The sequence below is a fragment of the Zingiber officinale genome, chromosome 4B, assembly GCF_018446385.1.
Source record: "Zingiber officinale cultivar Zhangliang chromosome 4B, Zo_v1.1, whole genome shotgun sequence".
Lineage (NCBI taxonomy): Eukaryota > Viridiplantae > Streptophyta > Magnoliopsida > Zingiberales > Zingiberaceae > Zingiber > Zingiber officinale.
In genome coordinates this window covers 127312432-127338833 of record NC_055993.1, presented here as the reverse complement: position 1 = coordinate 127338833, position 26402 = coordinate 127312432, and the positions used below count along the sequence as shown (strand labels likewise).

The 26402-nt window shown below is 37.8% G+C and overlaps 4 protein-coding genes across 12 annotated transcripts; 2 read left to right on the top strand and 2 right to left on the bottom strand.

The window, feature by feature from the left end:
• The first annotated feature begins 792 nt into the window (after positions 1-792).
• Positions 793-4155, top strand: LOC121976581 (U-box domain-containing protein 12-like). Of its 2 annotated transcripts, XM_042528801.1 has the most exons (5): positions 793-1187; positions 1365-1481; positions 2382-2795; positions 2901-3519; positions 3586-4155. In XM_042528801.1, the coding sequence occupies exons 1-5, from the start codon at positions 885-887 to the stop codon at positions 3984-3986; spliced, it is 1854 nt and encodes a 617-aa protein (XP_042384735.1). In that variant the 5' UTR covers positions 793-884; the 3' UTR covers positions 3987-4155. The 2 variants fall into 2 exon arrangements, with proteins under 2 accessions (XP_042384735.1, XP_042384734.1); XM_042528800.1 differs by having other exon boundaries at positions 794-1187; positions 2901-4155.
• A 932-nt stretch (positions 4156-5087) lies between these two features.
• Positions 5088-8064, top strand: LOC121976579 (SHUGOSHIN 2-like). Its single transcript, XM_042528798.1, has 13 exons — positions 5088-5408; positions 5543-5745; positions 5861-5898; positions 6003-6132; positions 6213-6236; positions 6379-6447; positions 6514-6564; positions 6639-6738; positions 6829-6889; positions 6967-7198; positions 7276-7375; positions 7466-7526; positions 7606-8064. The coding sequence occupies exons 1-13, from the start codon at positions 5357-5359 to the stop codon at positions 7925-7927; spliced, it is 1443 nt and encodes a 480-aa protein (XP_042384732.1). The 5' UTR covers positions 5088-5356; the 3' UTR covers positions 7928-8064.
• Positions 8065-8362: 298 nt separating this feature from the next.
• LOC121976580 (hydroxyethylthiazole kinase-like) lies at positions 8363-11874 on the bottom strand. The gene is made up of 2 exons (XM_042528799.1): positions 11372-11874; positions 8363-8968 (listed from the first exon to the last, which is right to left on the bottom strand). Exons 1-2 carry the CDS (start codon positions 11837-11839, stop codon positions 8576-8578), a joined length of 861 nt encoding a protein of 286 aa, XP_042384733.1. The 5' UTR covers positions 11840-11874; the 3' UTR covers positions 8363-8575.
• A 1094-nt stretch (positions 11875-12968) lies between these two features.
• LOC121976578 (protein transport protein SEC16A homolog) lies at positions 12969-24702 on the bottom strand. 8 transcript variants are annotated; one of them, XM_042528797.1, is made up of 15 exons: positions 24526-24702; positions 23988-24458; positions 22462-23910; positions 22025-22348; positions 19963-20088; positions 19750-19872; positions 19407-19568; positions 16284-16409; positions 16065-16199; positions 15193-15320; positions 15017-15128; positions 14607-14930; positions 14354-14470; positions 13922-14250; positions 12969-13832 (listed from the first exon to the last, which is right to left on the bottom strand). In XM_042528797.1, the coding sequence occupies exons 2-15, from the start codon at positions 24069-24071 to the stop codon at positions 13244-13246; spliced, it is 4128 nt and encodes a 1375-aa protein (XP_042384731.1). In that variant the 5' UTR covers positions 24072-24458; positions 24526-24702; the 3' UTR covers positions 12969-13243. The 8 variants fall into 8 exon arrangements, with proteins under 8 accessions (XP_042384731.1, XP_042384730.1, XP_042384724.1 ...); XM_042528796.1 differs by having other exon boundaries at positions 22462-23903; XM_042528790.1 differs by having other exon boundaries at positions 22462-24219; positions 24297-24458.
• Positions 24703-26402: the final 1700 nt, after the last annotated feature.

Sequence of the window (26402 nt, the reverse complement as noted above, 5' to 3'; positions counted from 1 at the left end):
CAAAAATCGCCCCTGCTCACAATGAACAGTGCCCCTTAAAAAACCAATCCCTTAATATGCCAAATGACAAAAATACCCTCCCTTCCACTTGTGCTCATCTCATCCTCGCATCAACCGATTTTGACCGATTTTTTTTTATTTTTCGACTTTAATGATTGATCGGACCGGATCAAGAGCCAGTTCGCGGTTCAATCGGTTGAACCGGGCGATCTAGTCTGATTTTCTCAACACTAGTTAGTAGTTTGCTATTGGAGTTCTCGAGCGTCATCCTTGTGTTGTAATATTACATGAATTTAATTGTTCAATTTTTCACTATTTTTTCATACCACTATATAAATACCCAATATAAGTTCGTCAATAACACCTTCAACATCGAGAGTCATAATTAGTCGAAGAACATACTATATTAATACATGGTGAGGACCATATTAACGATTGATGAAATCTTTTTTTTAGTCGGTATAATCATATTTTTTTTCCTTAATTCATTATTTTATGAATTTCTCAAAAAATAGATTCGCCCAAAATCTTAAAATCTATCTGTATTATATTACACATATAACGGGTACGTGCTGACCGGTATATAATTCATTTTATGAGATTATATTGAAGTATTTAATTATTTTAATATTAATAATAGTTTTTAAAAAGTTATTAAAAGTCCTTAAAAGGAGACACGTAAAGGTTAAGAGGCCCAGGAATATTTTAGTCTCGAGGTGCAAATTGTAATATGTTGAAGTTCAGGGGTGAAATCAAAATAAAACTGCGGTAAAGTGGAAAAGCGTTGGGGTTCAGTTTACTTTTTTACGTCTGTAGTTCGAGCTGCTCTCCCGATCTGAGAGTTTCCTCTTCTTTCTACCTTGATCCCGTTGCGATCGGGATATATGGGGTCGACAGAGGAGGGTCCGGAGATCAGCGGAGGCGTCGATGGAGTGGCGGTGGTGGAAGCCCTATCGGGAGTAGTGGAGGAGGTGACGGCGCTGCCCGAGAATCGCGGGCCATTGCGACGGATGAGCTTCGACCTGGCGCAGCGAGTGAAGCTTCTTGCCCCGCTCTTCGACGAGCTGAGGGACGACGCCGGATCGATCCGTCCGGACGAACTTCGCGGCCTGGAATCGCTTCGCGTGGCCCTCGTGGAAGCGAAAGAGATCCTTCGGTTAGTCAACGCGGGGAGCAGGCTCTATCAGGTAATTGGTTCCAATATATTTCTCCAATTTCTCTTGGTTTGTTCTCAATTATCTTGATTCCTTATAGGTATTATTTTATACGGGATAGATTTTGATGCTGTAAATGTTTGCTCTATTTTTTCCCAGATTCACTTCGAAAGAAATTTTCTTGATTTCTTCTTGATTGATTCTCTCCAGGTTCTAAGATCGTCAAAATTTGAAATCTCCTTTCAAATGGCAACTGAATCTATTGAAAAGGCAATCAATGAGATATGCTTGGACAATCTTAACATTCCGCTTGAAGTTAAAGAACAGGTAATATATGAGCTGCCGTGAATTTAGTTATTTTATTTGAACTCACAAAACCATGGACTTTGTGTCTTGAAAAAAAAAATCCTGGACTTTGTCAACCCTCGTGTATCATGTTGTTGCATACTGGAAATTCTTAATATTGTTTGGTTCCACCATTATTCTAGAAACTGTTAGGACTATGGTCATAATCTAATACCTGTTTGTCCTCACGCCAAGGTGGATCATGTTAGAACTGCAAACTAACAACGCAGAGTAAATAGGCAAATTTCCAAACAAACAAACAAAAATTCTAAAGTTGTATCTCTGCAAAATGAATCTCACTTTAAACCATTGCATTTGCTAAGCAATGGCTAAAGAAGTTCTTATCCACCTGCCCATTTTCGGAGTTTGTCCCAATCTACTCAATCACAAATCAATCCGAAGAAACTTGAATTCGTTATACGGGCTTTGTGTATAGAGTTTCTATGTCTGTTAATAGTTTTATGTTTATCTTCTATTTATAATGTTGCAGTTTACCATTTCAAATTTAAATTGGCAAACTTGGTTCATCACTTGAAACCACCATGAAACACAAAATCACTATCACCTGATCATCATTGTGGCAAAACAATGTAAATAAATGATCTAATTTCCATCACCAACAAAAGCAGGAAAAATGGGTTCTGTATCTCACTCATTTCAGGAATATTTCTTTTTGTACTGCAAATTGTATTTAAAGATGGGGTAAGTCGCCTGAATTATATCATTAATGATGAATAGATATTTATGTGTTTTACTGCTTAGCCTTGCCTACCATTGTGAAAGAGTTCGGAGAGTGATTACCAGAAGTTGAAGTATTTCCCTCATTTAATCATCTATGGATGAACATGATTTTTTGTTTTGTTTTTGTTTTGTCATTTGCAGATTGAACTTTTGCATTCCCATCTTCATAGAGCAAAAGAAACTGTGGAATTGCCTGATCTGCAACTGCACAGAGATTTAAGTTGGGCACTGAATGAAAATTATAGTGATATTAGTGTCATCAAAAGAATATCAGAAAAGCTTCAACTAAAAAATAAGAATGACATCATCAAGGAGTCAGTCGCTCTAAATGAAATGGTCATTTCAAGCGATGGAGAGCCTGATGTCTCACTGGATGACATGTCCTTATTGCTGAAGAAGATTAACGATTGTGTACTATCAGAAAACTTAGCTTCTGCTAGCATGGATAGGAAGACAAGCTTTTCCAAACACAGATCACCAGTGATCCCAGATGATTTTCGGTGTCCAATGTCGCTTGAACTGATGAAGGATCCTGTCATTATATCCTCAGGACTGGTAATCGAGAAAATAACATACTGTTCTACTTTCTTGTATTATCCTAATATGTTTTTCTTTGAAAGATAAAGTAAAGGCATCCTTGTAATGTGAGTATTTCTGCAGACGTATGAGAGATCTTACATCCAGAAATGGCTTGAAAATGGACACAAGACCTGCCCCAAGACACAACAACCTCTATCTCACACTATTCTCACCCCCAATTTCATCTTGAAGAGCTTAATAGTGCAGTGGTGTGATGCCAATGGCATTGAATTGAACAAAAAGCACAGTAAACCAGAAAACAATTCTGATTGTAACCAGGCTGGGATCAAGGCACTAATGTCTAAGTTGGCAAATGGCAGCCAAGAAGAGCAAAGAGCAGCTGCTGGTGAACTCCGATTGCTTGCAAAGAGAAATGCTGATAACAGAATATGTATTGCTGAAGCTGGTGCAATCCCCTTACTTATACAACTCCTTTCATCTCCAGATCCAAGAACGCAGGAGCATGCAGTTACGGCACTCCTTAACCTTTCCATAAACGATGATAACAAACATATTATTGTGAAAGAGAAAGCAATACCAAAGATAGTGGAAGTCCTGCAAAGTGAGACTATGGAAGCAAGAGAGAATGCTGCGGCTACTCTATTTAGTTTGTCAGTTGTAGATTCAAACAAAATCCTGATAGGGGAAGCTGGGGCGATTCCTCTACTTATTTCCCTGCTATGTGAAGGAAGTCCAAGAGGTAAGAAAGATGCTGCTACTGCAATTTTCAACCTCTGCATTTACAATGGTAACAAACTTATCGCAGTGAAAGCTGGCATTGTTGACCATTTGATCACTATGCTGGTCGATCCTACACTGGGTATGATTGATGAAACATTAGCTATACTGGCAATCCTTTCAAATAATCAAGATGGTAAGACGGCAATTGCAAGTTCTCACCCTATTCCTCTCCTGGTGAAACTAATGAAAAGTGGATCATCACGGGTTCGCGAGAGTGCAGCTGCATTGATGTATTCGCTTTGTAGTGGAGTTGAGCAGAACCTCAAGGTTGCGAAGGAGGTGGGTGCGGAAGAAGCACTCAAAGAACTTCTTGAGACTGGCACGGAAAGGGCCAAGAGAAAAGCTGGAAGTCTTCTAGCTCTGATGCACCAGGGGGCTGAGCCTTCCGAGATTGCTTATACATGTGTCGAACAAAATGCTGCTTAGAATGCTGTTATACTCGTTTAGTACGTAATAATACTTCGTAGTTTCCGTATGTATATATGTTCAGTGATCTGATACCATATTTTTATACCTCCTGAGAAATCAGGAGAAGTTTTAGTCGGATGCCTAGATTGGAGAGTTTACTACTAATAAACTGGGAGCACTTTGTTTAGAATGTGTTCTTTGTGTGTATCTTGTTTCAAGGAGTTGCATTTCATTATTGTGTTCTTTGGGTGAAGAATGATGAAAGTTTCATCGTTTGGAAGAGTTTTCCTTCCTAATAAAGAATTAATTGAATGTTTTTATCCATTAATGGAAGGTTGACTTCTTTATCAATGGGTTTGACTTTAAACAAATCCTCATTAAATAAACCTAAAAGAGAAATTAAGCCATCCTCTTTAAATAAACCTAAAAGAAAAAGTATCTATGGTATAAGATCATAATGCTCATCCTAAATAGTTTAGTATCGTCGACCTCAGCTTAATATAGGTAGATAAGGCCGGCTTAATATAGGTGTGATTTGGCTTAATATAGGTAGATAAATTATGAAGGATTGTCGTCTCGGCTTAGTATAGGTAGATAAATTATGAAGAAAAGTAGCACAGGTAGGGAGTGAGGGTTATCTAATAAGAAAAATAATATGCACAAGGAAAAAAACTCAATGAAAACCTAAAGGATAGACACATAAAGTGATGGGGTCCACAAAAAGTGAAATGGTGGGCCATGACTTTATGTGTCTATCCTTGAGGTTTTCATTGAGTTTTTTTCTTTGTGCATATCATTGCTCATCTAATAATAGTAGCGCATGTAGGTAGTAAGATAATCTGTATGCACCAAGTTGTGGAAGCCAGATTCCTTGGTCAACAAAAAGTGGATCAAGAGATGAATCACTTGTAATTACGATCGAATTGTGATAGCGATCCGGCTACAATTGGTTACAATCCCTCTCTAGATTTATCGTCCTTAGGTTTTAATTTGAGTCTCGTTCCGATCCAAACTATAATTTAGAGGGCGATAAACATAGGAAAGAATCACAATCAATCGCGGCCAAATCACTAACATGATCTGACCGTGAGGTCAGAGAAAACCGACCGGCCCAATAAAGAGAGGCCCAAATCAAATGCAGCTGGAGGACGCAGAAAGAAGGGGCGCGATTGGGGTCGATTTCAAAAAGGACGGCCGGAGCTCTGCCTCTTCATCGAGGCGAAGCCGCCGAGCGCATCCTCCGCCCTCCTCCTTCTTCCCTGTTCCTCTTATCTCTCCGTTGAGCACAGATCTCTGCCCTTATTCTGTGTCTCTTGCATAGTAGAAGAGTGGAGGAGAGTAAAGGGGGTGTTTTTTTTCTTGTTTTTTTTTCCCTTCTCCGATCTTCTATGGACGGTGGCGACCGTCCTCGCTTGCTAATCAACCACGCGGGCGCCACAGGTATCCTTTTCAAAGCTCTCTTCTATGCTACCGCCATGAACCCTTGGTCATTTTGTGGGGTTGTTCCTCGGATTACACCTAGTAGGAGGGTTAGGGTTTTGGTTTCCTTGGATAACGCATCTGTTTGATTGTAGACGCGAAGACTGAACTGGAAAAGAAGCAGAAGAGGCATTCGACGGTCAACAATCAGTCAAGGAAGGGGTTGTCGGATATCTCCAACACCATGGGTTCTGACGGAAATGGAAATGGCCGCCCATCCCAAACTGATGGGGATAAAGAAAACATAAAGCTGATGCCTTCTCCAAGATTCAAGGACCACGTCGCTCAGTTGGTGACGGTACTCCACTTTATCTCTTCGCTTTCGTTCCTTTGTTTCTCCTTCTGCTCTTGAGCAAAGCAATGTATTTTCTTTTTGTACACCTTTTGATCTGACGAATTGGTTCTAATTACAGGAAAATAATGCTTTGTTGAAGGCGGTAGCAGAACGGAAGTCAGCAAATTTCTCTTAAATTATTTTGACTAACTTGTGAAATTTGGGTCCAACTATGGTTCAAGTATTTTGAGTACTTTGGTTGGCTTGTTTGTTGTTTGCAGTGAGATGATACGGTTGACCAACATAGAGCTGCAGAAACGCAGCATCCAGTGCCAGAAACTTGAGCTCCAATTGCAGAAAGCCAATCAACAAAACTGGGAACTTGCAAGAGCTAACTCTCAGATGCTAGGGGTATGCTACCTGTCCATATACTTTGTCATCATCCAATCTGATAGTCCTCGGTTATAACTTGTTTGGTTATCTTGGTGCAGGAGCTTAACTTAGGAAAAGACAGAGTGAGTATTATACTTCACCTCTTTAGTTGAATTTGGAAATTCAAAATTCCTTTTTTATGACAAAAAAATGTGTCATGCAAGGCATGTTAGTTGAGCTTTCTTAGGTATGCATTATCTTAAAGTTGTCCATCTTGTTATGTAGCTAAAACAATTGCAACATGAGCTTGGTTGTGCAAGATCAACCATTCAATTGAAGTATTTGGAGATTGAGGTACTTCACACACCAACATATATATTCCAGACAATATTCTTCTAATTGGCATGATTTTTGTTTTAGGAGAGAGAGAAGTCAAAAAAGAAAGAATCTCATCAGAATGCCAGTACCAAGGTACATATTGAATTAATTTTGTTTCTTTAATCTGATTCTTTCTGATTTATCTTCTTTCAAATTGGCACGCAAAGGAGGGAGGAACTGATCACGATGAAGCTGCTAAAGGTGCATGTCATACAACAATAGAAAAGAAGATCTGCAACACAAATAAGCGCAAGTTAAAAGCACAATGTAATATCTTGGTGTTAGACATTCTAAACTAAATGTGATTGTATGCAACTCGAAAACATTTGGTTATCCAACATTTACACCTCCCTGCAGCTTTAGGCACAACTAGCCTGACCCAATCAGTACAATCAGAAGAACAGGTGGATGGAAGAAGGTAATTTATGGTATACCTTTGGTTGTTTTTTTTTCTTTTCCGCTTCAGTAATGTCGAAACTGTTTATGTTAGCACAGGAGGTCCTTGCGAAGAAGATCAGTTCATTCTACTCCTGAATCACAGCAACCTGTGGAGAGTTTGCATGATGTCAAGGATATTGAAATTGGTGTTCAGTCAATAACTGAACTATCATATTATGAAACTGTTGAGCTGGACTCTTCCGGTTCACAAGGTCATACTGATCAAGTAAAGAAGGAAGAAGCGGATTTGAGTGGCTTGCCACATTTTTCGAATGAAGAACATACCAAGGTACATATTGAATTCATTTTGTTTCTTTGACAATCTGATTCTTTCTGATTTATCTTCTTTCAAATTGGCACACAAAGGAGGGAGGAATTGATCACGATGAAGCTGCTAAAGGTGCATGTCATACAACAATAGAAAAGAAGATCTGCAACACAAATAAGCGCAAGTTAAAAGCACAATGTAATATCTTGCTGTTAGACATTCTAAACTAAATGTGATTGTATGCAACTTGAAAACATTTGGTTATCTAACATTTACACCTCCTTGCAGCTTTAGTCACTACTAGCCTGACCCAATCAGTACAATTAGAAGAAAAGGTAGATGGAAGAAGGTAATTTATGGTATACCTTTGGTTGTTTTTTTTTTTCTTTTCTGCTTCAGTAATGTTGAAACTGTTTATGTTAGCACAGGAGGTCCTTACGAAGGTTAGTTCATTCTACTCCTGAATCACAGCAACCTGTGGAGAGTTTGCATGATGTCAAGGATATTGAAATTGGTGTTCAGTCAATAACTGAACTATCGCATAATGAAATTGTTGAGCTGGACTCTTCCAGTTCACAAGGTCATACTGATCAAGTAAAGAAGGAAGACGAGGATTTGAGTGGCTTGCTACACTTTTCCAATGAAGAACATGGGAGATCTTCAGTTGGAAGACCACTGAGAAGGGCAGCTAAGAAGGTCGCTTCTTATAAGGAAATGTCACGTAAATTTAAAATGCGTAGAGAGGAATGAGGTCTGACGGTGTTAAACTTCCATTTAGCCACGCCCACAATGAGATAAGTGGGATATCTTGGCAGTTACTATTCACGGTCTCACTTTACATGTTCAGTGTGTGCTTACGAAGATTTGAACTGAGTTTTTAGCCCCTACAGTTGGTATTTTAGCTAGTTATTTGTTACTACTTTTTGATATGTTTGTTGGGTTTGAGCAAGAGATTTGAGCAGAAATGGCAACAGAGCTCCTCTGATAACACAGCATGGAAGGAGCTTTCTTGTGATATGCCGTATTGCTTGTCTTTTGAAGGCCAGAGGCCAAACTGACTGCAGTTTTAGCTTGCTGATTTTAATTACTTTTGTCAGGTTAATCTCAATTTTTATATATGGTGTATTGTGTTGTATTACACAAGGTTATATTAATAACGTGCTAAAAAATAAAAACACCTACACCTTGTGAACAATAAATGTACATATTAACTCTCTTATCTAAAAATTATTGTGAATACATTAAGCTTAGTGTATATATTACTTTGATATGCAATGCGTCGTTCGACCCGCAAAACTAATATCTCAACTAAGTTTGTGAATACATTAACCTTCTTACATAGGAGTAGAGGCTGCAACAATCCCATGCAAAGATGAAGGATACGGTGCTTGCTATCTTTTACGATACAACAGAGATTTGAGCTCCGGAAAGAACTGCGTTCGCGTCAAGACCATGAAGAGAATCGATCATATGGACTCGCAGGGAGGCTGGCCCCCTTGCCATTTCGAAACCCAGCTCTGCTGCTAATCCGAAGACAGAGAGAGCGCAAGCAGTGGCTTCCAAAGGATTTGATGGCTCAACTGCAACAAAAGCTGCAATCAGAGCTGTGACAGTGCATCCGGTTGCTGTTATCTTCTGCAACATGGCCACTCCATTCTTTGCAGCTATAACTTTCTTCCCATCAGTTATGTAGTCAGTGGCTCCAGATACTGCAACAATGGAGCCACTCCTGAATGCCAGTGACTTGGCAGATTCTAGAGCGTCCAGTGATTCGTGGGAGCTGTCGACACCCTGCTTGCCAGGTTTTGTAAGACATGAGAAGTGATCCGAAAAAAAAAAAAAAAAAAATTAGAAATTTTATGTGGTTTAACCAGCACTTGATGTAAAATGAAAACCTAGAAGAAAGACAATATTGAGGTAAAGCTTCTAGAAGGAAGACAGTAGTTTGCTATAGAATTGAGCCGTTGTTATGGTTTGAAAATGCTGTGTGTCAGTCAACACAAGTGAAACATCTAGTTTCATGCATCAACTGACACATGAAACCTACTTGAAACCTCAAGGCTGTGGTAAAGGGCATCCTGTGACACACATGAGCAATTTCTAGTTCTGCCAGCTATTTCACAAGCGATGGCAATATTTGCGACAACTTCCACTAGTGGTGAGTTCATGAGTAATTCAGCACCAGAGTTTATGCAAGTGATGACACCTTTTGAGAGCAATTGCAAGGACAAATAGGGGTTTCTGCAAGGTATGCAGATTCCCTCTCCCCTTTCCTCCTACAATCCCCTTCCTCGTACTATCCAATGCTATCCTCCTACCCGCTGTCAGCATGCCCGGCACAGCATGACACCGTATTGTTTGATTCAGGGACTGAAACCTGGTATTTCAAATCTTGACCATAATTATGTAGCAGGTGAACTATCACACCTTCCATTTCCCTCGAATAATGAACTGTCCCTTTCATAACCTAACTCCAACAAGAAAGTCTCATATCATGGACCAAGGTGCAGAAGGACCTCTAGGATCTAGTTATGAATTATTCGATTTTCCCTTTTAACTGTAGTCCATGGCGAAGAGCACCTTATAAAGGTAAAAGCTTAAAAAGAAGCATATCCCATCCTTCCTAAACAAAACAAAACAAAAAGGTCAAATATGCGCCATCTTCCTAATCCTAGGAATTCTGTCAAATCCTTTCTAGCCACCTGGAATGCTAAATTGTTGGACAAACCAGGTTACCATTTAAGGAGACTTCATTAGAGACAATAATAAAATGAGGTCTTATGTGCTAGTCTAAGTATATTAGCTTTTGCAAGCTAAAATAAAAATAATCATGTGGCTAATCAAGTTCTTATTGCTGTGTCAAATTTCCCAAGTAAGAAAACAATGAATCTCTTATAGACTATCAGTGGAGATGGCAGAAACATAAGCAGAAATAGGTTGTAGGATAATTCTTTCACAAGAAGCAACTAATTTAATCACAGAAACATATGATAAGATCACTAATTTTCCTAACTAAACATAAAGTACCCACTGTCTCTTGTTTGATATGCAGTCATTGTTAAGATAGAATTAGAAATGCTATGCACAATTGCATTCTATCTTTTGTGGGGAATGACAAATATTTGTTGAATAGTATCGAGCATAGATGAGTGAAAATCTAGGAAAATCTTCATACCGTGGATTTTATGTATTATAACACCAAATTATAGAGCACCATAGTTAGAAGTTTAACTTAAGATGCTAAGAGGCAACTGACAAAGACAATAACTCAATGACACACATTATAACACGAAGTTTGAATAAAGTTTAAACAGATACAAAAATGGAATTTTCCATCTTAGGATCCTCTCTAGAATGCATAACTCACACATAAGAATTTCTAATAAGGTCAGCTACAAATACCTATATAGAGTTGCATAAATATCATGAAAAGTATTGTGAAATGAGGCTAATTTAATTGGTCAATGTCTTAGTATTGAGTGAATAGAAGATACCAAAACATATATAGATGTAAGAATCGAGTTACTAAAAGAAATAGCAAGAACCAAAAAAATATGAATTAACCAACTATATTGACTCCTATTGTACAGTATTATTTTTCTCTTATTTAGAACATATGTTGATCTTCCAATGATGCATGATAAAATAAAACACACCTTAATGGAGCACAATTTCCATGATTTCAATCTAGATTTAGGATCTTATGATCCTATATCAAGAATTTGCTTAGACAATCAGGATCCTTAACAGAATCTGACATGGACTGGGATAATGTGTTTGTGATCATAGGTTCATTGTTCCTAGAAAATATCTCAATCTTGATAAATTTAGATTGATGAAATATATCTATTCATCAAAGTCAAACAAGATTCTAAATAGAATCCGAATTGGACAAATCAGTAAGAGACATACCAAATGTAACAGCCAGCAAAATAGTGCATACAGATCATTCCAAGCTTAAAATTTATTGTGCTCCGACTACTATGTAACCAAAAAGGGCAACAAAATTGCCCTTTGAAGAACATTTGCATATTCGTTGCACGAAAAGGGCATATTGATCATCACATATTCTTTAGTCTTCGATTTATTCTTATTTAAAAATCAGGTATTTGTGTACCAGATGATCGGATAGTTATCATGCAACAAAATTCGATACCACAGTTAAATTAATACAAGCAAAGGCGAGAAATTTACCTTCGAATCCCGATTCCTGCACGCACGGCAGAGGGCAATGATCTCGGAGGGGTTCCCTCGGATCACAGTCGGCCCAAGGGCCACCAGGCCGAGGCACGCCTCCATCCGGAAGTCGGAAGCGGACACGGCAACAGGATCGAGCACCCAGGGGCGCCCGGCGCGAGAAGCGGCTGCAGCCGCGGCCTGCATGGAAGGGAGCCAGCCGTCGGAGAGAGTGCCGATGTTGACGCAGAGAGCGTCGACCCGCGGTGTTAAGTCCTCGATCTCGCGGAGGGAGTGGACCATGGCTGGCGAAGCGCCGGCAGCCAGGAGTGCGTTGGCCATCAGATCCATGGAGACGAAGTTAGTGATGCACTGGACGAGCGGCGCGCGCGATCGTACTCTCTCTAAGAACCCCCACGCCCGCCCGCCCCAACCCGCCGCCGAACTGGCGATCTCCACCGCCGATGCTTCCGCCTCCCCCGCCATTGCGGAAGGCCGCCCGAGCCTTATTTTTGTTTTCTATTTTTAGAGTTAGGGATCCGCTATTGATTTATTTATAGGATTTTTTTTTTTTTTTTTAACTGGATATCCCATTTAGTCGGGTTAGGATGGTAAACAAGTCCAACAGAGTTGTAAGGTATTAAGCGAGTCAAATTAATCCGAATCTAAAATGAATTAAGAAAATAATTTTTTAAATTTAATTTGATTTATCTTTTAGCTTAATTTAAATTTGACTTTCAGTTTGTCCCGTTTAAATAATAGTGAGTTCTTAATTAAACTTATTTAATTATTTAAAATTTTTACTTATTTAATTTGAGTTTGATAATTTAAATATATTTTTTATTTATTATTTAGCATATTGATAAAAATTTTATTAATGAACATAGTTAATTTTATTTTTATTTTTTTACTAAAAAATATATAATAAATTATATGATTTCGTGAACATTGTTACGGATGTTTAAATTTGTTTATTTAATTGATCTTGTGTGTATTGAATAAATATAAACAAACTTTTACTAATCCAAGCACTAAATTTATTGATGAATGTTCAAGTCATTTACAATACTAAATTTATTCCACCTATCAAGTAAATTCAAGTGTAATGACTTTTGAGCAATCAAATATCATCAATAGTTCAATTGTCATAGGTACGTCTGGCGGGGAAATTGAACCCTAATTACTTTTAAAATGACAATCCAACATTACCAATAATCTAATCGGATGTGGTGATCCAACATCATTAATAGTTTAATCATCGTAGATATACTTTTGCGTGGAAATTGAATCCTAAGTGTTTGGAAATGCCCTCGTTTATCCTTAGGCGACATTGATCATAATTTGATAATTTTTTATAATTAACCATAATCAATTTTTTTTTTTTATGATTGTCCAAAGAATATTTGATTTATTTACCACTCTAAATATTAAATTTAATACTCCAACCTCACACAAATATTAATATTCTGTTTTAAAGAATGTCTTTCGAAAATATTGGAAGGTTAAACTCTAAATAACGGTGCAAAATACAAAATTTGCCTCCCCTACACCTGCTCTTGAGTCAATCAAGCTTTTATCCACTAAATGAAAGTCAATACACATGACTCTTCAGAAAAAAAAAGAAAAGATCAACCGCCTTTTTGTTCATATATTTCTCTTATGCAAAAACCGTATGAGATCGATAAATCAACAAATCATCTGTACATGGCGCCCACATGCTTCCATGTAGAAGGATGCCACTATATGTATGACATTAAGGCCTCCCTGGCCTCAGAAGTTTAGAAAGACTGTAGTTGTTGCGACGATAGATTTCTGGTTAGCGCCCTCCTCGTAATCCAACACCAACATCATGTAGGTTTGATGGGAAACTCATGCTCATGCAGCGATGGATCAGAGTTCAATCTGTTGTAGGTCGTCCGAGAGAGAAGCATCATTCTGCTGCAAGGTTGATGAGCTGCCAATTGGGCTGGCTGGCATACTGCGAGTGGGTGAGAACATTGTAGGACCCTGCCATGGCCTCCTGCCTGTTGTAGTTTGATTGAGTAGCTCATAATTCCCACTCCAGGATGTGGCTCTCGATATGGCCAAGGAAGAAGCAGCTCCAGAGTCTGTGTTCCCAAGATGTGCAATGCTGCTCGAGCTCAGGAACCGGGGAATGGAGGATGAAGCTGGTGGGGAAAAGGATGCTGCTCTCGTTGCAGATTCAGGTGGATCTTCGCCAGTGGAAGGAATGGAGGATGAAGCTGGTGGGGAAAAGGATGCTTCTCTTGTCACAGGTGGATCTTCGCCAGTGGTACTAGTGGAATCTTGGTTGCTTTCGCTTGCTGTATCAGTCGGCCTTTCCTCGTTGGATGGTGGTGAGGCGGGCATGAAAAACTTTGTGCTGACCAATGGTTTTGTTGACGGAAGTGCAGGTGACTGGAAAGGTTTTGTGAAGGGGCCACCGCCGCCGCTGCCCTTGTTGAATGTATCCACATATCTAAGGAATGTCAAATTTTTTGTTAACATCCCTAGAACAAACAAAATACATAGAAGGAAAACATACAAATAAGGAAGATAAGAGTCGACCTGGACCGAATGCCCACTTTGCCGTGTGCTGAGAACTGATTTTGGCTGGGTGGAATTGGTGGTATTGCAGATTTCTGTTTCGATGGAGCCAAAGGTTCAGCTGCTGGTCCTTCCTTATCGCCAACACTTACTGGCTTGAAAGTATCATCGATGATGCTTTCACTCTTGAAAGTATTACTGATCTTGTAATCCAGCATACCATTCTGGAATGATTTTGCTGTTGGAGGTGGGGGAAGGGCAGCTTCCTCTGCCGGAGGATCAGCTCCTTCCTCCACCCATCTCTTAAGCTTTTCATCGTAATAGAACTTGTTCCTTTCGCCCAGTTTTGCCTTTGCATTGTGGGAAGCATATGTTAAACCGAGAGCAAAGGAGAGGGGTGTCGGAAGAAGAATATATATGAAATAAGCAGTCATATTATGTCGATGAAAATACCTGTTGATGTGATCTCGACACCCATCCCATGGTTTTCTGTAGAAGTTGTGAGCCAATGCGTCCAAAGCGCGAGCCACCAGATGTTGCCTTGCTCTGTGCACCGTCTGAGCTCGAATCCTTTGATAATATTCCAACAAAGACAGTAAAAAGCCGATTAATATTCCCATTTTAAAAAGAAATCAACTACTAAAAAAGGAATTGGCTTTCCTAACAAGATGACTGATTTTCAACAGAGAAAAGGAAGAAATAGTACCTGTTTTGGGATTTGTCCAAACACAGGTTCTGAAACACTTCTATTATGCCTAATTTTACTAGTATTATTACTTGACCATTCAGTCATGGTCTCCACTGATGCTGATGGAACTAAAGAATATGATGTTTCCATAGCCATTGTTGACTGGCTATTTGATACTTTAGGGGCAACTGAATATGATGTTTCTTTATCATTTACATTCCCCGGTGGCAATGGTGGAAGAGGTGCTGCTGGTGCACCAATCATGCGATGAATAGATCTATCAAAGGTGGTAAACAACTTTCCAACTAGATTCCCAGGAGCCAAGCTTGAACCATAACCACCCTGGACAAATACAGTAAAAAGATATAAGGGCAATGCAAAAATGTAGGCTCTGCAGGTTGTAGACAAGCTTCCCATATTAAAATTACCTGTTGGTGAATACGCAGTCTATCCTCTAAAGAGGATAACACTGACTTCCAAATTTCAAGCTCGGAAGTACGAGCAGAACTCTTCAGCAATTTTGAAGCAGATTGACAGTACCTAAGTTGATCTAAACATGTAAAGGAAGAAGGATGGCAGAGAAAAACAAACTCTTATGACTCACTTCAATGAATCAGGGATCTTCCCAACTTCAGCGAGCATGTGGGCATAAATTATCTTGTATGGCTGGAAAGGTAGTAGGATAAACTGGGAATTTCCTTGCACCTTTGAATATTCATAAAGTTCTGTTCGCTGTACAGAGGATTTTCCCATAGTTAATTGGTTTTAGAAATTCACATATAGGTCCTGGAGGCAGGAGCTAGACCACATAAAGTTAATTTTCAATCGACACTAAGGAATAAAAGTTCGCATAGACATGTAAATGAAAAAAAAAACATGGTCAATACAACTATTAACTACTTTATGCCTTTGAAGAATTACCAAATTATCATAGAAATTTAAAATTTTCAGCTAATAACTACACATCAGAAAGGACTAACCAGTGAAATAAACACAAAGTAATGCTTCCCAGCTAAATTTGGAAAGAAAAAGGAAATGTTAAATTGGAAATTCAGTTCAGTGGACTTTCTATCATCCAAGCATAGCTTGTAACAGTAGACCAAAAGAAACCAAACATGTCCCTGTAAATGCTTGTTGGTTGTTCATAAACACCTACATTCATATTATCAACTGTTAATGAAATGAAAGTAAAACTCAATCCTACACAGATCAAGAATTTTCGGCAAGAGTTCTGAAACCATAAAGTTGTTCTCTTGCTACCAAAATTTGCTATTTTCATTATGTTCAATTCTCAAAGATAGTCAACACCACCTAGTGGGATAAGGCTTGGTCATGATGGTTGTTGTTGTCGCCAATTCTCAAAAGATTAGGTAAGGCAAGCGAAATGACCACAATCAAACACACATGCAAACACTGATAAATTACAAAAGCATTTATAAATATTACCAAAAACATAAAAAGACACAAAAAAAAAACCTGAATAGCATCAGCTGAAGCATATGTCCTTGGATACTTCAAGTGATCTGCACCAATAAGACAGAGTCTTGCACTGTCCGAATATGGTTCAATATTTGCTTCAGCAACCAAGTAACAAGTGTGAGCAGCAGTTACCTGCAGTAATATTAATTGAGAAAGTTAACCCAAAATAAATGGCCTAAAGAATCAGATAAAAACAAATGGCAAAAGGGTGCCAACCTCTCCTTTGTCTTTCCACAGACAATCCCCAAGATGAATAATTACCAATTCATCATCTTTTGTTCTGTTTGCAGTTACAATTGCTAAATTTTCTTGCCACTCATCCAACATACCACTGGATTTAACCTGTCAATCATTTGAGAAGTCAATGAGGTCGAAAACTGAACTCTAAATATATTCAGATGAATTTCAGATTACACATTGACAGCGAACTAATATTATCAAACAAACAATTACTTCAAAAAGAGAAAAACTCTTGGCAATTAACGTTTCAACAGAATTGTGTTTAACTTAATGTTGACAAACTGACATGCATCCCAAAGAGATCAAAGGAGAATGGGTCACTAACAAACTAGAATTGAGACAGAATTTGCTGCTAGCCAATTCTTGGGTAATATGCAGAAAATGAGAAACTATATATAAATTGTTTATATGGCAATTATGGGATTAAAATGCCAACACAATGAGCAACCCTTGTGCTAATTCGAACAATGTAATTTGATCAATGATTAGACCCGCAACCTTTTTCTTTGTACTTTAAGTTGTTATGTACATAACTGCGATGAAATCATATGTGCCTGAAATAAGAGATGATGGTACATAAATTTGCATTTAATAAGATGACATAAAGTGGTTCAAAAATGAAGTTCATAGGAATGACGGTCAAGATTTGCTACTAAAAGGAGATGGTAGAAAAGTGAAAATGAAATAGATATTAGCAAAACTAAGGGTAGGGGTAATATCAGATACCCTTCACTCACCAAACAGGGGCACACTTAATCCAATGCCTTGAATGTATGGAAATTCATCTACTTCCACTGATTCCTCAAAGCATATAGCATTGAAAAGGTAAAAGGAGAAAAATAAAAGTGGCACCTTTAGTAAGTCATAGTATGAAACTGCTTAAAAGGGGAAAATGTTTATGCTTTTCATATGGAAATGAAGAGAATTGACAAGCTTAGTTATTAGGAAGGATCTGAATACTTGACAGAATATACGAAAGTAGCACCTAATCATTGAGTCATTGAAGTTAGTCATTAGGTTATTAGTGTTAGTTATATGTGTTGTGAGCTTAATTCCACATTGGATCTTTCAGTCAGGGTTGTGGATGATACTCATTCCCAATGTGGTTCAACCAATCATCCATCAAAGCTTGCAGGGATAAATATGAATAACCTACTGCACGGGCCATTGTCACTCAATCAACCTGTACCTCTGCTCTAGCTCCATGATCATTACTTTTAGTTTAATCAAGTATGAACAATTTGAGGACTGACTTCATAATGCCCCTAGTTCATCATAATTTCTCGCCGCTACTTCCACTTCTACTATTAGTTTTGTGATAAAACACAAGGCTTTGTGCTTGCTGGATTTGTCGATTCTTCTCATGAAAAGTAGCCATAAGTTTTTCCCATTCTTCAACTTTACCTGTCTCCCTTGTTGATGGTTCACATATCCTTATTAAACGATAAGGTTCTTTATATTCTTGGCATGTCCCATAAACTTATTATTCATTTGAACCCTTTGAAGATCTGTGAATTGTTTTGTCACCTTTGATCTCCTTAACTCTATATTTCAGGATCTACAAAGTCAACAACCAGTGGTGTTTACAAGTCTGATGGAGTCTGCTACCACATTGATTAATTCCTTACATTTTATCAACATTAACAACACCTCATCTCAATGGCATTGTTGCCATGATCATCCATTAGTGTCCAACACAAAAGAATTGTGATTTGCCATCCTGGACCAGGTTCTATTGAAAGCTGTGTGAGCTTGGCAAGTTCCATCATGTATTTTTTCATTCTAATAATTATAAAACTAGTTCTCCCTTTGATCTAGCTAATTCTAATAATTGTTGTCCAAGTATGATTTCCAGTAGTAATGCTTGCACATGATATAGAATTGTGAATTTTACTTACAAAAGAAAACATTCTAAATCCCAGTCTTCAACTATTTACATCCAATGAGAAACCTCAAGTTATGGCTATCTATGACATTGTTTCCCAATCAATACAATTTCCGAGTCCTCAATAATCATAATTGTGCTTTACTCCTTTTCACTTATCATACTAACTCCATGGAGCACAAAAACCAACATGCAAGCTCAAATCAATATCAAAGTGGAATACATTACCCAAGACTAGTGCAGGGTATAGATTGATCCTTCCAGGTGATTTCTGATAGCTGATTACCAGCAGCAAAAGATATTATTTTCAGAAGTGCAACTTTATTATCATCCTCATAATTATTTGTTGTAAATTTTATATGCATTCTAGAAAATTTTGTCATAATTAAACTAGTGGTTGAAGTGGTTAACAAAATTATTCCAGATTTAACTGGTTAAACCAACCCCATAATTTGACAGATGTAGTGTCAACACGACAATATTTTTTCAGTTCAAAGTTAAGAAATTGAAAAACCAAAAAAAAAGAAGAAGAAAATTCCATATTTTGGTTGTGAATTGTATTTTATTGGGATTGTTATGTTTGATAAACTTTCCAATTTTTGTCGTCTACTTCCCATTTAGATTTGAGCAGGTTAAACAATCCTAAGTAGCTGATTGGGTTTAGTTTTGTAAACTTTGATTTAAGAAAGGAATAAAGTGATACACACTAGAACGAGGGTATGCTTGATATTCATATAAATGATATTCTTACATCCATTCTCACCATACAATGGCACGGAGATTGCTGGTGGCCTTTATTTATTTATTTTTACCAAAATAGGTGATATGGAATCATCCACAACCTTATTGCTCTTGATCCTGTCACCCTCAATCCCATTGTTAGTGACAAACTGAAAATCATTGTAAAAGAGAACATGAAGAAAGAGTGTGAATAGAAATTAACTAATTACTGCAGGACTAACAAATGTTTGAATCATGTAAAAGGTACACTGGTACAGTTACCATAGTTGCTAAAAGAAGTCAACAATCATGAAACTAACATAGGCCCTTGCCACAACAATCACATTCATTTGATTGATTAGAGATTAACTTTCAATTTCAGCCAAGAGTGAATTCATACCAGGCAAAAGCATACTTTTAACTTGAAGTGAAAAAACACAGGAAACTTCATTTGAAATGATAACTAGAAGTTAAGTATTTTGAGTTTAAATCACCTCTGCCGACTGTATAGGTAAAGCCATAGATAAGAAATTAACTGCGTTGTCTGCAGAAAATACATCTGCAGGCTGCCCAGCAATAAGAAGACATAGTGATCGTAAAGGTGAACCAAATGCAAATTGATGTTGTGCCATCTTCTTCACTGTGTCAACATAAAACTGTACCCATCTTTTATGAGAAACAGAGTTAATAAAGAATCTTCCATTTATAACTAGTCACGTGAAAAAAGAATCTTCAATTTATAATCATTTGAACATGAAAAAAGGAATTATCTAAAATTGAATCAAAATCAAGTAAATTAGTTCTTTAATCACACAGAAAAGAACACAGTACACAAACCTTGTCTCCAAGCTGTGCAGCAAGAACAAGAGCAAGGCCCCACAACTGACCTACTTGTGCAGATTGGAGAGCCTCCTTCCTTTTACCAGAAACAAGAAGGCTTTGTACCCTAGCGGCAGTTGCCTGAAAGAAATGTGCAGAATATAGACTTCTACCAGCAGTTCATTAGAGTATTAGACTATATAAATAAAACCTTGAATGAATTCACAATACCTGAAGTTGACTTTCTGGTGGAATATTATTCAAACAATGAGCATAGGAACCATAACCTCCAAAAGGACTACTAATTTTAGAGGAAGCAAAAAGTTTACATACTGCCTCTTCTGGACCATTTAAATCCTACAAGAGAGAGAATGATAATTTTAGAAATAACAAGAAAAATGCAAAAATTTGAAGAATTCAAAAATCAAAATCATTAGGAAGTATGTTTGTGTTCCTAAAGGGTGATTATTCTTTGTTAGTTCTTGCTTAAAAAGTATGCAACTGTGCATGCTTCAAATCTGAACAGACAGACAAACTGCATAAAAACAGCTCTGTACAGAAGGAACAGATGATGACAAATATTTAAAGCCACTGAGAGATGCCAATCTTATTGGAGACCTCTATTATGTTATCATCTATTTGCCTATAAAAAAACATTCACTACACAAATGTCTTATTTTTTGTGCAATTCAAAGTAGCTTTGAACATCCTACCATACAAATGTATCCCAAATATATTATAATTACAAGCAGATTATGTCAGCTGAAGTCTTTAAACCATGAATTCAGATGCACTGCATCATCATTAACTCATGAGCAAGCTAGCTGTCTGATAGTCTTCTGTGTGTTACTACTAATTTAGAAGTGATTGCAATCACAGAACATTTATTCTACCTTCCAGATAAGCCAGGTTAACAACAGTGGATTGTGTAAATTAGTTCATGCAATGCAAGACCTGACCGCCCCCTTAGCTGGTAAATCCAAAGCTGCATTCAGCAATTATGCAAAAGGAAAAGGAGATACTATCTTAAACCAGAAGAAAAATGAACTAGCAATGTTTTTTTAGAGAATATGCAAATTAAGTGTGATTTTTTTTAACAGAATACTTTTGAAGTGTCACATAAGAGGTTGTGAGCCCCTATTTCTCCTTTGTCATAGAGAAATAGAGTCATTTCAGCTTGTGACAAAAAAAGTGCACAGAATCTGTTCAAGATAGTATTAAGCTCATGCAGATGAAGAAAACCCTTATCATTAATAAGAGAGGATTCATAAACATCTTTCTAAATTACTTTATGAAACTCATGTATGACTCCAATTTCTGAGGCAGACAATAGAATCTAAGTGAAGGATCTTACTTCACAGTGATGATTTTGAGTTAACAATCAACTTCTTCGTCATCTCCACAATGAAGCTTTGCATTATGAATTTCTATTCTCATATTTAGGCTACCTATATTATTCTTGATTTTTTTTGGTAACACTATGCGCTTAAAAAGTGGAAATGACAACTATTAAACATTTCAAGATTAGTGAGCACAACCTAGAAGCCAAATAAGTAAAGTTTTTTTGAATAACCTGATTAACCTAAACCACCAAAAACAGTAAAAGCTATAGGTACTCTGGTTACTCTAAAGAGAAGTCAAAGAATCTTACAACCTGTTGATCAATTTGTAATCCAAACATCTAGAGATTAGGAATTTGCCTAAGAAGACTGAGAACAATTTTTTCTTGTTCCATAAACAAAATGCTAGAAAGAGAAAAGTAGCAGCATTAGGAAAATTAGTCATAATGATGCCTCTATATTCCTACATTTATGTTGTTCATAAGATTGAGCAACACTGATGACTATCAGCCCGAACCTACTCAATCTTTGTTGATGATTTCATTTGCTATAACACTTAATTCTAATCAAATTACCATATGATGTCATGTTAAACTGCGTACAATTAAACTTAACATGCTGGAGAACATAACATACCAAAAGACGATGGAGAAAAAGAATTGTCATGTTAAAAAGAAATTACATTCAATCATGTTCATGAAATAGGATGGTTGAAAAGAAGTCATTATTATCTGGACATTAGATGTCCAACAGAGACTAAGACAATTCCACAAAAATGACTCCAACGTTATGATGATATTCAGAACATATGGGTTACGAAAGAAATACAAAACAAGACTTTACAGTGAAGGCCTGTGAAATATAAGGAATATATTGTAGGAAAAAAAACATATAGCTGTAACAAGAAAGAAGATGAATAATATGTTTTAATATGACAATAATGTTATAAAAACCTCTAGTGATAGATCAGATCCAAAAGGAGATCGAAGTTTGCCATAATGCTGCAATGATATTCGGAGCAATGAAAGAAGCAACTTCAAAAATTTCCCTTTGTGGAATTCCATAACAGGACCATCATAGCTCAAGATTCTCTCATCTAACCATTTATTTATATCCTTTGTAGAAGCACTCCCTCCAACAAGGGGACCGGGAAATTTTTGCTTGTACAAAGAATGGAAGTAATCCAACACGGTGCCAGAAACAAAATTGGACGCATCAAGTTCATTCTTCACAACCTCAGATAAGTTAAGAATAGAGATTGCACCAGCAGGATATTCCTTCCAGAAGAAATAGAATAAAAAATCAGTTTCAGAGCACACACAGAAATAGATGTACAAAAGTAGAACAACTAAAATACATCCACAACCAATCCCAAAATTTTGGAGCTCACCTGAATTCCATAGTCTAAATTTGTTCGAGAAGAGTTGCTATTTTTAGTAACTACAAGCTTCCCACCAAACCCAAAAGAAACCAAAGCATGTGCAGGACGCCCAGCTGATGATCTGCCTTCATCAGGAGCATGAGAAAACATGGAATAAGAATCCTTTGTATCTTGAAATGAAGGCTGTCGAAAGTCAACTGAGTTATGATTGCCTAAAAAGCTGTTGGATATACTTTGTTGCATACTATGTGGCAGATTTTGAAGATAAACTGGATGTGTACTTTCTTCATTGGCAGAGTTGTATTGCATAATTGCCCCATTGGTCAAGCCAAAACCATGATTCACCATTGGTTTGAATGTCTGAAGAGCCGTGTCATTATCTGCACGAGTTATTGTAGCAGTGCTTGGTTTATAAAAGCTCTGCATCTGCTGGTTATGAGAAAATCTATTTTCACTAATTTGTTTCGCCTGCAGCATGTTCTGCTGATGAGAGTAGCTGCTTGATAGATCAGCCCCGTGCCAAAACTCTTGGCTCCCTAGGGATATATCAGTCCTTTGATCAGGTCGACCAACTTCATCATATACACTATAGCTCCCTTCTGAGAAGCCAGCTGAAGCAATAGCCTCATTCTGAACTACATTTGGTATTTTTGTAGTCTGAGTGTATGACTCCAGGGTATACCACTGTTGGGTGTTGGTATCATAATACCACCCTGGATACTGAGGATCAAAGACCATATTAGGAGGAAATTCCATGTTCTCCTGATAAACAATGTTCCAATTGTAAGTTGTAGCAGTATTAGCTGATGTACTTTCTTCAGCTATGGTCTCCAGGGCTGACTGCGAAATCTGCTGAAGATATAGATCTTCTGAACTACCCAAGTTAGCAGCAGCTTCTGCATTGTCATTAAAATTTCCCTGTGAAACTACTCCTGAAGTATAGTTATCTTGTGTAATTACGTTTTCATTATAGCCATCCAACTGATACCATTGCCCAGTGATTGAATCATACTTCCAACCAGGGTAAAGTCTCTCCCAGTATTGTGCATCTACACCACCTGTGTTCTGATCAATAACTGAACTGAAAAGCTGTGACTCTTGATTATTCTGGGAATTTGTGTGTGTGTCCACGTTTTTAACTTGATTTTCCACATGGAGAAAATTAAAATCAGCATTTGAATTCAATTTGTCAGATGGATTGACATTCTCAACAAAGAAATCTGAAGAAGTTTCCAACCCAACATTGTCAGACTGTTGTGTGCCAAGACTGAAGGCACTCCACTGAACCTGCTTTATACACGTTCCCCTAGATCCAGCATTATTAGTTGGCGATGTGCTTTGCATTGCAGTCTCAAGAATGCTCGCAGAAGAACTTTCTGATGTGGCTACCTTGTCTGGTGAATAATTCACAGTGGGACTATCATGAGAAGCCAAATAATCTTCTGGATAACCTGCAAGCTGCAATGTTTCACTTTTTTGTGGACCATTTGATTCTGAAATTAATCCAGCATCATCAGGATCATCCACAAACGTACCAGTATCATCAAGACTGAGGTTAGATAAATCTCTCGCGATTTCTTTGGAACGAATATGAGATCCATTCCCACCAAAATCTCCATCCACTAGATTATTGAAGAAATCATGGTCGTCGTCAGTCTGATCTACCACATGAGAAGGAGAGGAAGATGCCATTTGATCCTCGACAAAGCAAAGCTATCGAAGTAAAGTTCGCTCCTTTTTTCTCCTACCGCTGGCAGAGCAATTTTCCTGATCCACCGAACAACCGACTTAGTTCCAGCCGAATTATCCCTTACCGAATCAAACCTACGAAAAAACAAGCTAACAGAAGATCAAAGTCCGTGACTGCAGCTTCAATTCGAGAGAAAATTGCATACAGAACCCTAGCGGATCTCCAACCGTATCCCAAAATCCGGCTTCTCAATCAACACTAGAATTCAGGTATCCACGACACGCAGGATCGAGGAATTTCCCCCACCTCCATACACCTAACGATGTTGAAAGATGCAAATTATAAGCGGAACAATGAATTGGCCTTCAGAACTTATAACTCACCGGACAAGACGACCGAATCGTAGAGGAATCAGGTGCGCACAGATCTGAGAGGAGAGAAGTGAAAAGAGAACGAAACCTCGATTGCGATCCAACCGACGTCACACAATCCCACCTTGCGCTCGCCGTTTCTTCCCCGGGTCCAAACTTTTTCTTTTTCCTCTCGATTTGTTTGTTTTCCTCCCTTTTCTCTGTTTTTTTTTTTTTTTTAAATTTTCCTTAATATTTTATTTCTTTTTCGCCGAACTGTTCGTTGACAAGAATAGAGGGTGAGAAAATGTTAATTAAATCGAATAGATGAATTAAACTAAATTGAATTATTTTGAAATTTCAATTCAGTTCGATTTCGAATTTAAAATTTCTTATACAATTAAACTAAATAAATACAAATAAATAAACTAATTGACTATGTAAAGTCTATAAAACCCCTAACTAATTGTAAATCTCCCATAAATTTAATTTTTAAGTTCAGTTTTTATTTAAAAATTTGATAAGTTTAATTAGTTAAAAAAATTAATTTATTTGCTTATATATTCTGATCCAGATTTGGATGTTCAAGTGGAATTTGGAGCATTCCAAAAAATAGAAAATCCAACTACGAGGAGACAAGTAGTCTGATACAAGATTGTTCTAGTATATTTCACCTCTTTTTTTGAGTAAAGAAATTTTTATACAAGTTGAAATATATCTCTTAGTTATTGAAGTCATATATCCTTTGATTTGTTGTTTACAATTGATGCGACAAGGTGAAACTACTCTTGGCTGAAGTCCTAGCGGTGATCATGTGATGAAAGGTGAAATTACTCGCCCCCAGCGCTCCCGTCGCACCCGACCTAAGGTCATCACAAGGGAGGTAAATCACAGCATCCTGAGCTAGCATGTGACAGGTGGGGTGAGTTGCACAGGAACCGGAGATTTACACCCCGACTACCCTGAGTTTTGACCCCGCGATCTTATGTGATAAACATCTCATCACATATCAATTCGGATGACCTATGGAGTCAGTCCTAGTGGTGATCATGATCATAGTTATGATTGTACACATGAGCATATGTTTTCTATTCTGAAAGTGGATCACGAATAGTGTACCTATATCCATCTCAGAGAGATATTATTCGAACCCTAGTTTTATACTAGAGTTGAAGCTATTAGTTCAATCGTTGGGGAACACCCATAGCTGACCTTTAGTTTGTATATAAGATTGGGAGGTTTCAATTTCTCAATTTTGTGGATTAGTCATGTTGACACCATCAAGTGCAGTGTTGATATCAGATAAAGCGTAACGGTTGTCTTTTGAATTTTGATAGCCATGTCTTTGCAGTTGATCTGCATGTATTACAGATGATTAAATTCGATATTATTCTAGGTATAGATTGATTGTCCGAGCACCATGCTACCGTCGATTGTCGAGCAAAGGTGGTGACATTTAAATCTTCAAATCAGCCTTCATGGGAATTTGTTAGGATAAGCGATTGAGAGATATCTATTATCTCAGCTCTCCAGATTCAACAGTTGTTGGTTCAAGAATGTGAAGGATATTTCCTATATTTAGTGAGTTCTGATGTGGGTAATGTTGGAACCCCAAGGTTATTTTGGTGTGATCAACAAGTTAAGGTAGGTCCTGTTTGTTTTAACCTTGTGTCTAAGTATGCAGGAGCTTAGGAACACAGGTAGTCGAGCGGAAGACGCAGCTAGCGAGAAGAACGGGTGATGCGGAAGAGTACACCGACGGACGAGAATGAAGCGTGCGGTGGTTCCGAGGGACGAAAGCTGGAGGGGAAGATTGCTCCGGGAGCAAGAGACGCAGCTAGCAAGAAGGATGGCACGCGGTGCGTCCGAGGGACGAAGACTGCGGATGAGTACGCTGGCGGACGAGAAGG

Bases quoted from the DNA above. Each gene is read 5' to 3' on its own strand.
- LOC121976578 (XM_042528789.1), bottom strand. From the start codon at position 24,144: ATGGCATCTTCCTCTCCTTCTCATGTGGTAGATCAGACTGACGACGAC. The intron at 22,349-22,461 runs GTGAGCTCCAAA...TTCTTCTGGAAG, and splicing joins ATTTAGACTATGGAATTCAG to GAATATCCTGCTGGTGCAAT. The intron at 14,471-14,606 runs GTACTATTTCTT...ATATTATCAAAG, and splicing joins TTGGACAAATCCCAAAACAG to GATTCGAGCTCAGACGGTGC.
- LOC121976581 (XM_042528800.1), top strand. From the start codon at position 885: ATGGGGTCGACAGAGGAGGGTCCGGAGATCAGCGGAGGCGTCGATGGA. The intron at 1,188-1,364 runs GTAATTGGTTCC...GATTCTCTCCAG, and splicing joins CGGGGAGCAGGCTCTATCAG to GTTCTAAGATCGTCAAAATT. The intron at 2,796-2,900 runs GTAATCGAGAAA...GTATTTCTGCAG, and splicing joins TCATTATATCCTCAGGACTG to ACGTATGAGAGATCTTACAT.
- LOC121976580 (XM_042528799.1), bottom strand. From the start codon at position 11,839: ATGGCGGGGGAGGCGGAAGCATCGGCGGTGGAGATCGCCAGTTCGGCG. The intron at 8,969-11,371 runs GTAAATTTCTCG...CCTGGCAAGCAG, and splicing joins GCAGGAATCGGGATTCGAAG to GGTGTCGACAGCTCCCACGA.
- LOC121976579 (XM_042528798.1), top strand. From the start codon at position 5,357: ATGGACGGTGGCGACCGTCCTCGCTTGCTAATCAACCACGCGGGCGCC. The intron at 6,133-6,212 runs GTATGCTACCTG...ATCTTGGTGCAG, and splicing joins CTAACTCTCAGATGCTAGGG to GAGCTTAACTTAGGAAAAGA. The intron at 6,739-6,828 runs GTAATATCTTGG...ACCTCCCTGCAG, and splicing joins GCGCAAGTTAAAAGCACAAT to CTTTAGGCACAACTAGCCTG.